The sequence below is a fragment of the Biomphalaria glabrata genome, chromosome 11, assembly GCF_947242115.1.
Source record: "Biomphalaria glabrata chromosome 11, xgBioGlab47.1, whole genome shotgun sequence".
In the NCBI taxonomy this organism is placed as follows: domain Eukaryota; kingdom Metazoa; phylum Mollusca; class Gastropoda; family Planorbidae; genus Biomphalaria; species Biomphalaria glabrata.
The window spans coordinates 13786912-13799275 of record NC_074721.1 but is presented as its reverse complement, the minus strand read 5'-3'; the positions used below and the strand labels follow the sequence as shown (position 1 = coordinate 13799275).

General features: G+C 36.4%; 1 protein-coding gene across 2 annotated transcripts; it reads left to right on the top strand.

Moving 5' to 3' along the window:
• Positions 1 to 18: 18 nt before the first annotated feature.
• LOC106054850 (endoglucanase E-4-like) lies at positions 19 to 10540 on the top strand. 2 transcript variants are annotated; one of them, XM_013210917.2, is made up of 8 exons: positions 19 to 175; positions 1480 to 1993; positions 2804 to 2959; positions 3578 to 3788; positions 5824 to 5960; positions 6593 to 6765; positions 8128 to 8269; positions 9796 to 10540. In XM_013210917.2, exons 2-8 carry the CDS (start codon positions 1503 to 1505, stop codon positions 10241 to 10243), a joined length of 1758 nt encoding a protein of 585 aa, XP_013066371.2. In that variant the 5' UTR covers positions 19 to 175; positions 1480 to 1502; the 3' UTR covers positions 10244 to 10540. The 2 variants fall into 2 exon arrangements, with proteins under 2 accessions (XP_013066371.2, XP_013066372.2); XM_013210918.2 differs by lacking the exon at positions 19 to 175 and adding an exon at positions 276 to 366.
• Positions 10541 to 12364: the final 1824 nt, after the last annotated feature.

Here is a 12364-nt window from a genome sequence, read left to right as displayed (position 1 = left end):
AAACAACAAAGACATGAAAATATTTATCAGATGTTTGTTTTGGGTCAGAAAAGAAGTTAGCGATGGTTGATTCTCTACTAGTCATGCTCCTTACTTTATTAGATGACTGTCTAGACAGTAGGAGGTCGTGGACACGGTTCTGAGGACACATTGGCTAAACTTTCTAACATTTACAGTAAGTTGATTAGTTTTTAATATTATATTATTTTTTTTTTAAGTAACAAAAAATAAGACTTTATTTGGTGGGAATTGATGATTGTATTTGGTTGACTTGTACCTCAAGCTAGATTTGTAATGAAGACAGAGTTTATTCATTTGAAAACATTTATGAACCATTTTCTTTTCCAAATCTCTAATAGTTGGCAGGTATGATTATGATTTAGAATAATTTAGGTAACTTTGAGACCGTTTTCAATTAGCTGGCCAATGAGCAGTTCTATATTTACTATAATCTGTTAATGTGCCCGGGTTCTCAAGTTGTCAATTAAAAAAAAATATGTTTGCAGAAAAAATAAAATACAAATAAGGAGAAATGAAGCCTACTGTAATAGTTGCTAATGGTAACACTAGAGGATAAAATACAAGATGATGTAATACCAGATGTTTAGGTTTTGAAGGCGAGAATTTTTTTTTATCTAGACATTGAAATACGATTAACCGTAGAAGTATTGAAAATGTTTTTTTTTAATCAAGTAATTAATAGGACAATACAATTTTAAAAAGGCTAAACATCCTTTTACAACTTATAGAGCAATTATTTTGATGTTAATAACTAATGAATGCCAATTTAAACAAAAAATTGTTTTCTACTCAACCCCCCCCCCCCTCCTCCTTTTAGAGTGAATCGTGGTTAAGTGAATGTACAGAATCTACTAGACTATAATATTCCAAAGATAGTTCTTTAGATCTAGACTGCTCAAAATGTTCCTGAGCATACATTTATTAAACTCTTAAATGAATGCGCTAATTCAAGAGGACATATAGATCTAGTCCGTTCAAGATAAATATTTTCTAGTACTCTCACTAAATTAAAAAAATAATTTCTTGTTATACTTTGAAAAATTATAATTGTCAAACTAGAGTTCTCCCATTGTGGCCAATGAGCTAGTAATTCTTTTCCCAAAGATATACAACAACTGTCAAATTTCTAGGTAAATCATTTGAGCCGTTTTCAAGATCCGGGTCCATCTTCCATAAAGGTTTGAGTTGACTAGAAGTATTTTAAACGTAGTTGTTCCAGTAAATCTATTCAGCAGTTCTATACGGTGCTACTTATATGTTTTTTAAATTGTGACATCTTTAATGTATATATTTACTTCATTTTGGGATTTTAGTACAATCTATAGAAAAAAACTGTCCGAACGAATTTGTGTATAACTTTCTTATTCTATGACTTAAGACTGTTAACTTTATCTTACGATTTACAGATATTAAGCATGCATATATTAATTGAAGTGGTTTTATAATACTTTCGTCTAGAGCATACGAGTTCCTTATTAACCATGATCGACTGGAGTCTACTGCTTCTGCTGATCCTTCATCCAGCACTTATCTGTGTCGCTGAAACTCCAATATCGATCCTGGGACACTGGACTGGCGGCTTCCAGGGTCAGGCGTGCATCCCAATCACCAAGGAACTTGACGGCTGGAAGGCGCATATCCTCTTTAGTGAAGACGTGGACTCTCTGGACATCTGGGTGGCAGTGGCTACCAAGATCTCCCCCAGGGAGTACTTGATCGAGAACACGCAGTACAAAACTCAGGAGCACATAGGGGACAGGTTGTGCTTCACGTTCATAGGGCACGGCCTCGGGGACATCGTGCCCACAGCCAGCGTGTACGTGGAGGGTATGGACGAGCCAGTGGGGCTCAACACCACTCACGTGCCGACCGGTCCAACGACGCCCCCGGGTCCCACGCACGCGCTCCATCCAGTAAGGAAGAACTACACTGACGCTTTGGGGAAATCGATTTTATTTTATGAAGCTCAGAGGTCAGTAGATAAAAATAACTTTTTATTTTTACAAAGCTTATATTAACTCACTCTGTCTGTTTGTCTGTCTGGTAAAAAGTGTGTACACGTTATTTCTCCCACACCCATTCTCGGATCCAGCTAAGACTTCGCACAATTATTCATTGACATAGACACGACAAGAATCATTAAAAAAAGGAAACCAATTAGAAAATTAATTACTTGTAATTCATTATTTTGTCAAAAATCAACAAGGGAAACTAATACTTCAGTATTCGCATTTGTGGTTAAATTTGTTGGGTTTAGTCCCCTTAAATAATAGTTCACGTTATTTCTTCCTCATGCATTCTATGGTAATAACTTTATGAAGTGCAAAGTCTACAAGAAGTTTGTTCTATAGTGTTGACATGTGACAATCAGACGGCTAGGACCGAGATAAACTATGAGCAGTGGATAGAAGGTGCATTCAGGGCGATGTCATAAGTTAGCTGTTCAAGACAGATTTCATAATTCAGACTCTTATCGGGAATCTTTAAACACTTTTAGACACACTAACAAATAGTAAGATTTCTGGAGTATAGGGTGTGCGAAAATCTTTATAACTTGTATATTTTTAAAGCCAAATAATATTTTTTGTTTACTCTTTGATGAGTTTTAGCACTGTAGAATTAACTAGAAAATAAAAATTTAAACAAAGAAGATATTATTGTCAATATTTTTCTGTATGAAAATCTGAAATATTTTTAAGATAGAATATTTTATATGCAATTAATGTAGTGAACACTTCTATTATGTTTTCTAATAACCGACCACTTTTTGTTTCAACTATAGATCAGGAAAACTACCAGCCAATAACAGGGTGCCGTGGCGTGGTGATTCCGCCCTGAATGATTGTGTGCCCGGTGGCTGGTATGACGCAGGAGATCACGTGAAGTTTGGTCTGCCAATGGCGTCCACCACAACAGTCTTACTGTGGTCCATTCTCAAGTAAGCTACGAGATGAGCGCACCCTGAAATACAATTGGGTCATTTTAGTAGTTTATAGAAGTCCAACGTTAGGCTCAATGCTGTAAATAATATTTCACTTAGTGCATATTTTGTAAACATTAATTCATGTAGTCAAGCTAAGTCAGCTGATAGAACATATAGTCTCTAACTTCAAATGCTAGTGAGCTTATTCGAATCTTATACTACTAGTATTTAGATCAGAGATCACTATGTGCCTGTTCCCTATGTTTTTCAACTGTTAGGCGCCTCTGCGGTGTCTAATGTGGATAAATCAAACGGGGCTAACACTCAACGACATCCAATAACACCGGCGAAAGGCCGAGCAATCAATGTGAGGTAGTCGAGGCTGATACTGAAATCTAGAACAAGAAGTGTAATAGTAACGAAGGGAACCGTCGAATGTCAGCTAACTCTCTACGTTTATAGCAAACTTTCTATCTCCAATCCATCCCGAAAGTAGTCTGTTTACATCGACTGATATTTCGCTATCTTCTCTTAAAACCTAGTCTTGTTTTTACTAGTCACGTCAATGTCAAAACTTCCCCTATTTACGAAACAAATAATTAATTCGAAATCGTGCCCTAACCCAACGACTAGGTTCAAGGATGGCTACGTCCAATCTGGACAACTAAACAACGCAATGGACCAGGTCAAATGGACTTTGGATTATTTCCTAAAAGGCTGGAACCCCCAAACAAAGCAGCTTGTCGCCCAAGTGGGAGATGGCCGGGCGGACCATTCTTACTGGGGTCGACCAGAGGACATGACTATGCCAAGACCCTGTCAGTTTATCAACGAAACTGTTAACGTAAGTGTGTGTGTGTGTCTGTTTGTGTGTTGATTGAACTGTGAGGATGTGTTGATTAGTTATAAATACATCTCCGGATGCGACCACGAATAACACACTAAGTAAACAGCTAGTTTCAAGAAAGAGATCCAACAACATAGGCAACATTAATATATGTCGTCTGCTATTTCTAAGTCGTCATCTACTCTGTTTATGACATAACGTCCATCAAAACATTCATACTGCACTATCTGACAAGAGAAAATGTATAAGATAATACAAGGGATGCAACTGATACTTTACGTCCAAAACAAAATCAATGCCAAAACAAGCAAACAAAAAAAAATAATACTTTAAAAATAAAAACCATAGCTTATCTAAGGGGGAATAACTCGTAATTACTATCATTTATCTGAAAATTACAGGGTTTAGCTCCCTCCCTGCAATAGAAAACAAAATTAAATAAATAGTACTAAATGATTACTAAATATTTGGATTGATTCGTGCATTGTTATAGACTAAGACTAATTATGCGAAATTTCAACTTGCTCCAAGAATGGGAAGTGGGAGAAAGACAGGGGAGGATCTCAACAAAAATTGACAGCCATACCCCTCGTCTCGTTGGTTTAGTTAATGCAGGGGTTCTCAGCCTGTCGGTCGCGACCGCTTTGGGGGTCGATTGACGATTTCCAGGGGTCGCCTCAGACCATCCAAAAATGGATTGTTTTTGTCCATTCTTCTATGGCTGTGTGTGTGTGTGAGGGGGGGGGTGTCGAGGCAGAGTGGGGGGTTGTAAAAAGGGGTCGCCGAGCCTAAAAGGTTGAGGACCACTGAGTTAATGGGAAACTGCGATGGTTTTGACAATTTTTGATATAATATATGTTTTGATTTACAGATAATGAATATATTATCTCTTTTTTTTTATTTGCAAAAATAACATAGTAATTGATGTTTTTCCAACGTAATTTTCCTGCGCATCCAAAACAGTCAGACTTTCACCGGCTTTCTATGTGACGTAACAACTACGTTTAATTTAATCTATTTACTTCTGTATATTGGGAGACCGTATAGCAAAGTTCATATTCTCGTAAAAGAAATATATTTTCGTCTATACAGTTAGATCTATGATCTTGTATGCAAAGAATAAAATTCGTATTAAAAGTAGATTTACATGCTTGACTAACCACGGCAGTGTGCATCTTCTCGCCTGACCACTCAACACACAAACACTATCGCTTAGTTGTCTTGTCATGACCGACAACACGTAGTCTCGACTAGCCTTACACTGACCAGTTTGTTCGAATCAATCAGACACACGATCTATTTACTTCTTGGGACAGGGAAAGGCTTAGATGAAAATGTTACTTTTTTTTCTCAAGTTTGTTATCCAATGCTTTTAGATCTATTTATACAAGTATATGTATATATATTTATATATAACTGTATCATAGATCTGGACTAGGCCGTCACTAAGCCTAACAGCTACTGTAAGAATGAAGCGATACCATTGGTTAAATCTAGTTTCTCTTTCAGTATTGTTGAGGGAAGTGACGTATGAAATAGCTTAAAACAAAATTTCAAAGAATCCCGTTTTTTTGAGATGTCAAGAATTTACTGAATAATTTATTAAATATTTTTATTAAATATAAATGTTTCTAAGCATTTAAATACAAAATGGTAAAATGTTTACTATTACAACTTTTCACGCATAATTTAAATAGGTCAATAACTCAAATTTGAAAAACCTTCGGAGTTTCCCTTTAAGGAAAGAACCACACGGGAACGTTTTGTGCTTTTGTTGTAAGATGTCAAAAGAGAAGAGGAAAACTAAATCATTATTACAGTTTATTACATTCTAAACAGATATTTTCCTTGACCTTTTCACCTGGTTAAAGATTGGCAAAGTTTTTTTGTTTTTTTTGTCATCAAACTTTTACATTTTAAAAAAGATATACATTGAACCTGCAATCAATGTAGGAGTATATCTTTCACTAGATAAGGCATCAATTTTCATTTGTTTCCTTAAAGTTGTAACAATAATGTCTTTCATCACTAGGGAAGTGATATTGCTGCTGAGACAGCTGCGGCTCTAGCTGCAGGGTCAATAGCCTTCAAAGAAAACGGCGATGCCGCTTACAGCACCCAACTCTTAACAGCAGCTGAGAGTCTTTATAGTTTTGCTAAAACCCACAGGTAAAACAAAATCCACAGGTAAGGAATGATATTAAAGATAACACATGATACCACAGGTATGAAATTATATGAAAGGTAACACATGATACCACAAGTTTGAAATGATATCAAAGGTAACACATTATACCACAGGCAAGAAATACCACAAGAAAGACATGATTCAACAGGTAAAAATTTATAATAATGTAAGAAATGATAATACATGTAAAAGAACACAAGTAAGAAATGACAATGTATAATGCTAAACCAGGCAACAGTCTTCTGTCATGAGAAAATTACAGCTCTTCTCCAAGAGCGTTTCTCCTTGGGGTATGAGAAGTAACGCCTTCCTGTAAATTAGAGGAGTCAGTCTTCCTCTGTTTGGCTTGGTTTTCTTTGTCGGCTCATATGATTGCTACCTCTCTGCTACCTCTCCATCCATATAGTGTCTTACCACTATTTCTCTCCACACATGTGTAATATAGTTTGCATGTAAGAAATAATTCTCCAGCTAACGAACATTCTGCACATAGCTTATGACTTATTTCAACAGTGTGCCACAATTAGATAAACCTAACTTTCAAGGTGCTTACAGTATCAAGTGCTTAAATTTTTCAGTACGTATTTTACGTGTTATAAACTCACATTTACAGGGGTGTGTTTAAAGGATCTGCTACTTATTATTCATCACGTGACGAGAAGGACGAACTTTGTATGGCTACGCTCTGGCTGTACAGGGCCACACACAACACTCAGTACCTCCATGACGCTTACGACTATGTGGAAGATCTATGGGCCTGGGCTTTAAGCTGGGATGATAAAAAGGGTAAGTATCTCGGTATCCCTGCTTCCAGTATTAACTATATTATGTTATTAATTCAGTGTTCCTTTGTTTAGAAAGCAAGCTGCGTTGCAGAGCCACCCGCTGTAACAGAGAATACGCGAAAAGAAAACGATATAATTTTATCATATTCTATACACTATATTACACTATATCAGTGTTTCCCAAACCTTTTCTCTAACGGAACACTTCGCACATTCTGAGTATCTAGTGAAACACTTATGTTTATTATTTTAGAGACATTAATTAACTCAGTAGTTCGTGAAACATCTGTTCAGGCCTCGCCGCCTGTAATTCATCTTTAGAGAAATGTTTTTTTCAATGATTGGTTTATCGAAACAACTTTTAAAATGTTCGAATTCTGTTATAAGTGGAATAAAGTGAGAGTCAACTTTTTTCACAAATTTTGTAATAAATATAAAAACACTAAAACAAGTATGATATGTGATGCCTATATATGTATACTAGATACCATGCCGGATATGAACACTGCCTTCTGTTCCCTCTTACCTGAACAGCGTTACTCAAAATGTCGTTTGAATTGTAAGGACGAACATTGTGATAAAATGGGAAAAATTTACTGCATTTATGTTCTAGCTGTAAATTCAAATTTGATTTTGAATCGAGTCAAAGCCCATCACATTATAAATGTGTACGAAAATAAAGGATTACATTTAGTGACGTCGTTTCATATTCTAACCAGAAACTTTCATGTTGATTTCTCAAAATGTGTCCCCAAGGAGAACAATTTTAATCTTTCTTTTCAAGAGTACATTTGATCTTCTCCAATGTGTTCTAGTGTCTGACTGTCTGTCGTAACTTTGAAATACATCCCGACTGCCATACTATCGTTTTGTTGACGTCGTTCTCGGGAAAAAATAAAGTCTCACTGAACACTAAGACGTTCTTAAGACGATCAAACTCATTATCAATGTACACGCTCTACTCACTGGGGTGTCTTTTTTTCTTTAATTAACTCAGATTGACATGAACTCCTCATTTTAGGAAAAATAATTGAATTCTAAGACGCAAAAAAAATAACTTTTGGGAAAACACTCCGCGCCTGGACCCCACTGCATGATCTTACTTCGCTTCCTCAAGGCATGGTCTGAGAAAATGGGAAGGGGGAATGTATATTTTGTAGTCCGGGTGACATCGCTAGTAAGAGTCTGAGAAACACTGCTCTACAAACAGGCTCTATTGTGTTGAAACAATCTACATCGATTTACGTTAGATAAAATTGAATATTTTTCTTTCATTGCTATTTATGTATTTTCACATTTTTATAGAGTAGACTACATCATAAGTTTTAAATGTCTAGATTCTAAATCTATATTATCTATTTAGTTGCCTGCCAACTTATACTGTACGAAGAGACGCACGATGACAGGTTCAGCAAGGCAGTAGTTGGATTTATGCAGGCCTGGCTGGACGGTATCAACTACACTCCTTGTGGCTTGGCCTGGAGAGATATGTGGGGTGCCAACAGGTACTTCGATAGTTCACCTGTCAATAAACATTCAGGGCTAACTTTCCCAAGTTTGTAAAAACATTCCAAGTTATCTTTCAGTAACAAATTAGTTTTATCTTTCTCACCTTTCAGTAAACATTCACTTCTCTCTGTCCTGAAAAGTATGTTCCCCTTTCAGACCATGCGGTCTATAGGGCAGTTGATAATAGAGTCATCTGTTTGTTTGGCCAACGGTTAAAGAGCAGGGTGTCGTATGGCCAGCACAAGGACCAACCATTTTACTTTCCCTAACTATTGTCAGGTACCCATTATAGTTGGGTGGTCTCAATGGCCCCCTAAAAATCCCGAAGTTCAAAATTCCAGTCTTCAAAGAACCCCAGCTTCTGAAGCCAATCGTTTAACCAATCAGCCACCGCGCCCCCTCCTTTTCTTACGCATTCCTTAATTTTAATATATAAAAAAGCAAGGTCAATAGTTCAAGTAAAAGATTAGAGGTCGATAACGTATGATACTCCCTCCAGATTAGTGTGAGTCTCATTTTGTGTAATACACGAGTTCTATTTGATACTTCTGTGGTTTCGCATCAAATTGAGTTGGTTCTTCTATTTCAATAGTAGTTCAGAAATAAAAGTTTAAAAAAGGTAGGAATCTGTTTGTATATTTGAAATGAACTGCACAATCGTCTTGAGCTCAGACAGGTTTCTTTTTAGGGCAGAGGGGCATGACATTATTGTCAGTACCGTTGCTCTATAATTTGTTTCGTCCAAAGCGTATAGAACTCCGAAATTTATTTTTTTCTGGCCATTACTTAAGCCACACAGTTTTATAGACTTAAAAATATAAAGAAACTTAAATAACAAATATTTTCCTCTGTTTTATTATGTGTAAAGAATCGCATAGTTTGTTTTTTCATCCTTATACATTTATTTAAGATCTAGTGTTGTTCTTTTAATATTAAATATATTGCTGTTCTTGTTTCATGTGAATCGCACTTCGGAACGTGGTCACTATGGCCCTGAATTCCATCCATTCCATGACTGTGCTGCTAGATGTTTGGGCTGGAACTTAATAATCTTTATTCTTAAATGAACGGCAAAAACGTATCAAATAAAACAAGTGACCGCTGTCCCCTACACCCCTGGTCCTGGCTTTTAAACTATTTACGTTTTAGAACATCACCTTCAGTTATCCCTTAGTTTGTTGAACGTTGTTCTCTATTCCTCTATGGCTTTTGCCTTGTATCAATATCTTTCAATCACAGGCCTATCCATTCCTTTGTGTTGTCTTCCAATCGATTTCTCTGTCTGCCTCTTCTTTTTCTTGTTAATTTTCCCTGCAGGAAAATCTTTGCCAGCCTCTGCTTTTTCCTGTTAATTTTCCCTGCAGGAAGATCTTTGCCAGCCCTGAGGACCTTGTGCTATGGCCATAGAGTTTTCGTTTTTTTGACAGTAGTTAGAAGGCCACCGTGGGGTCAAATTATTCCATAGAGCTTTAGTATTTTAAAATATTATCAGTGAAATACAGATGCATGTTTCCTCATTTAGATATGCTGCCAACTCAGCATTTGTCGCTCTTCTGTCTGCTGAAGCTGGCATCAACCCATCGCAGTATCGCAAGTGGGCAGTCGAGCAGATGAACTACATCCTGGGGGACAACAAGCACGATGGAGGCTGCTACAGCTTTCAGATCGGCTACGGCGACAAGTACCCACTGCAGCCCCACCACAGGGCTGCCTCATGTCCAGACAGACCCGCCAACTGCAGCTTCGCCCAGCTCAACGCCCCGGGCCCGAGTCCTCACGTTTTGATTGGCGCCATAGTCGGGGGCCCCGAATATAACGACAACTACCACGATCTGAGAAGTGATTACATCCTGAACGAGGTAGCGACAGACTATAACTCAGGGTTTCAAGGAGCTTTAGCTGCAATAGTACATCTACAGATGACTAATAACTTCCCTGTAACCAATAATAAATGTCCTTGTATGGTATAAATCAGTGTTTCTCAAAGTGGTGTAGGAACACCCCCATGGGTACGGGAAGACTTTGGAGGTGGGGGGTACGGTTGCAACTTATTAACTATTCTGATTTTCTAAAATACCCATTTATTATGTTCTGTTAATAAACTATAGAGTGGTGGGGAGAAGCGAGGGGTACTCAACATTACAAAAATTATAAAAGTGGTACAAATAGCTCAAAGGTTTGGGAAACACTGGTATAAATTATGACAGAAGATCTCCAAGATACTGATGTACATAATTTTTTACATTAAATTGGTTTTGACAAAATTATCTTAGAAGTTTTTCTGTACAGTATTTGTCATGTATCTATAAATTCAGTGTTAATGGTAAGCCATCTTTAAATATAGCCTTCGTATGATATTCTTAACCAAGAAGCATGTCATCTTTCTGTCCTGCTGATAATTACTTGTTACGGTACTGACTGGATATCATTCAAATCAATTACTCATTTATTTAGGTACTACATGCATACATTTTCAGTTAGTGATGATATTTGAGTGTTTAAGCCAGTAATAAGAAGTATTTATTTGCATTAATACAAAAAAAAAATAATAGCCGGGTATCTTCATATTTTACACTAATGCCTGTCGTATGGAGGACGCGACATCAAAAAGGAGAAAATGAAATCCTCTTCCAGGACATTTGGTAACCCTCCAACACGTAGAACTACGAGATATTACGTATATCCACGCATGCATGAACTCAGTTCTAAATACATTATAAAACTTTACGTATATTAAGAGAGCATATGCCTGGCACGAGTAACATGGGCAGCGTTGAAAGCCAATGTTGTAAGGGTCGATACGGGCACCCACTACGCCCGAAGATCACACCATTTACAAGAGCAGACACAAAAAAGCAGAGAAAGATGTTCATCGACGGTAGAGCTTACACTATCTCAGCTCTCAGTAGGTTTAGATCTAGTAACATTTGTACAAACTTTCATTATCTATCTTCTAGCCCTTGTTTCTAAAACGGTTAATACATTCTTTTATTGAGATTGTAGAAAGTAGCAATTAGTGCCAGAGGTTGTTTTTTTTTTATTTATTAAGGTAATTATATTTTTTTTGTTTCCTGGATACCAAAAAAAAAGACGTCAATATGTGTAAGCGTTTAGAATCTTGAACTTCGCACTAAGCGTAAAGAGGGTAGAGAAAGAAGTCGTTACAAAGCGGGGTGGGGGTGAAGCCAGAAAAGCCATGGCAACTGGTGATCAGCTGTATAATGATCGAGGCTTGGTTCTCGAAACGCCACTTTTCATTCCTAATTACTTGTATTCTATTAATTATTTCCCCTTTCAATGATACCCATGGAGTGACTTCCTCTCGAGTAACAAGCTATTCTCTCTAAATAATTGTTGTCGTGAAGTTCGAAATTAAATTTAAAAAAGTATTAATAATTAGGACGAAAAGAGAATCAATGATGTCAAATATTAATATCATTCTGTACACGTATTTTATTGGTTGACTCAAAGATTTTTGGGGGCATACAAACATTCTTAAAGAACCAAAATATAATGTTTTATTACACAGAAATGGATACTTTTTTTATTTAATGACATCGAAAAGCTTGAGGCAAAAAAAGCTTACTAGCTTTTCACAGATGCCATTTGAAAAGATATAGAAAAGCCAATGTAAAGAAAGTCTTTAAAGTAAAGTTTTTTTTTACAAAAAGGAAATCTAGTCCAGTGTAGTGAAATGTAAAAATAAAAATACAATTGCAGCTATTTTAATAAAGTAATCTCTATAGAGCTCACAATTAATATTCGCTTTAACTAATAAGAAATATGACTTCATTAATTAACTCTTAATGTGCTAAGCTGTTTTACAATGAGTGCATACAAAAAGGAATTACAATTCTGATGCTAAGAGGTTAATCTACCACACGCGTTTAAATGGTTAACCAGCATTACAATTTAAAGTATCTACTGTGGTAATATAATTTTTAGATTTTATTTCCCTATTGTAAACATTTTTGTTTACTAGACTGAAAATATCACAAAGAAATATAATTATGTTTATTATAATTAACTTTCTTTATTGCAAAATCTATTCTCTCTATGAAGTCATACTAGTCTATATCAACTATAGAATT

Bases quoted from the DNA above. Each gene is read 5' to 3' on its own strand.
- LOC106054850 (XM_013210917.2), top strand. From the start codon at position 1,503: ATGATCGACTGGAGTCTACTGCTTCTGCTGATCCTTCATCCAGCACTT. The intron at 2,960-3,577 runs GTAAGCTACGAG...CCCAACGACTAG, and splicing joins TTACTGTGGTCCATTCTCAA to GTTCAAGGATGGCTACGTCC. The intron at 6,766-8,127 runs GTAAGTATCTCG...TTATCTATTTAG, and splicing joins AAGCTGGGATGATAAAAAGG to TTGCCTGCCAACTTATACTG.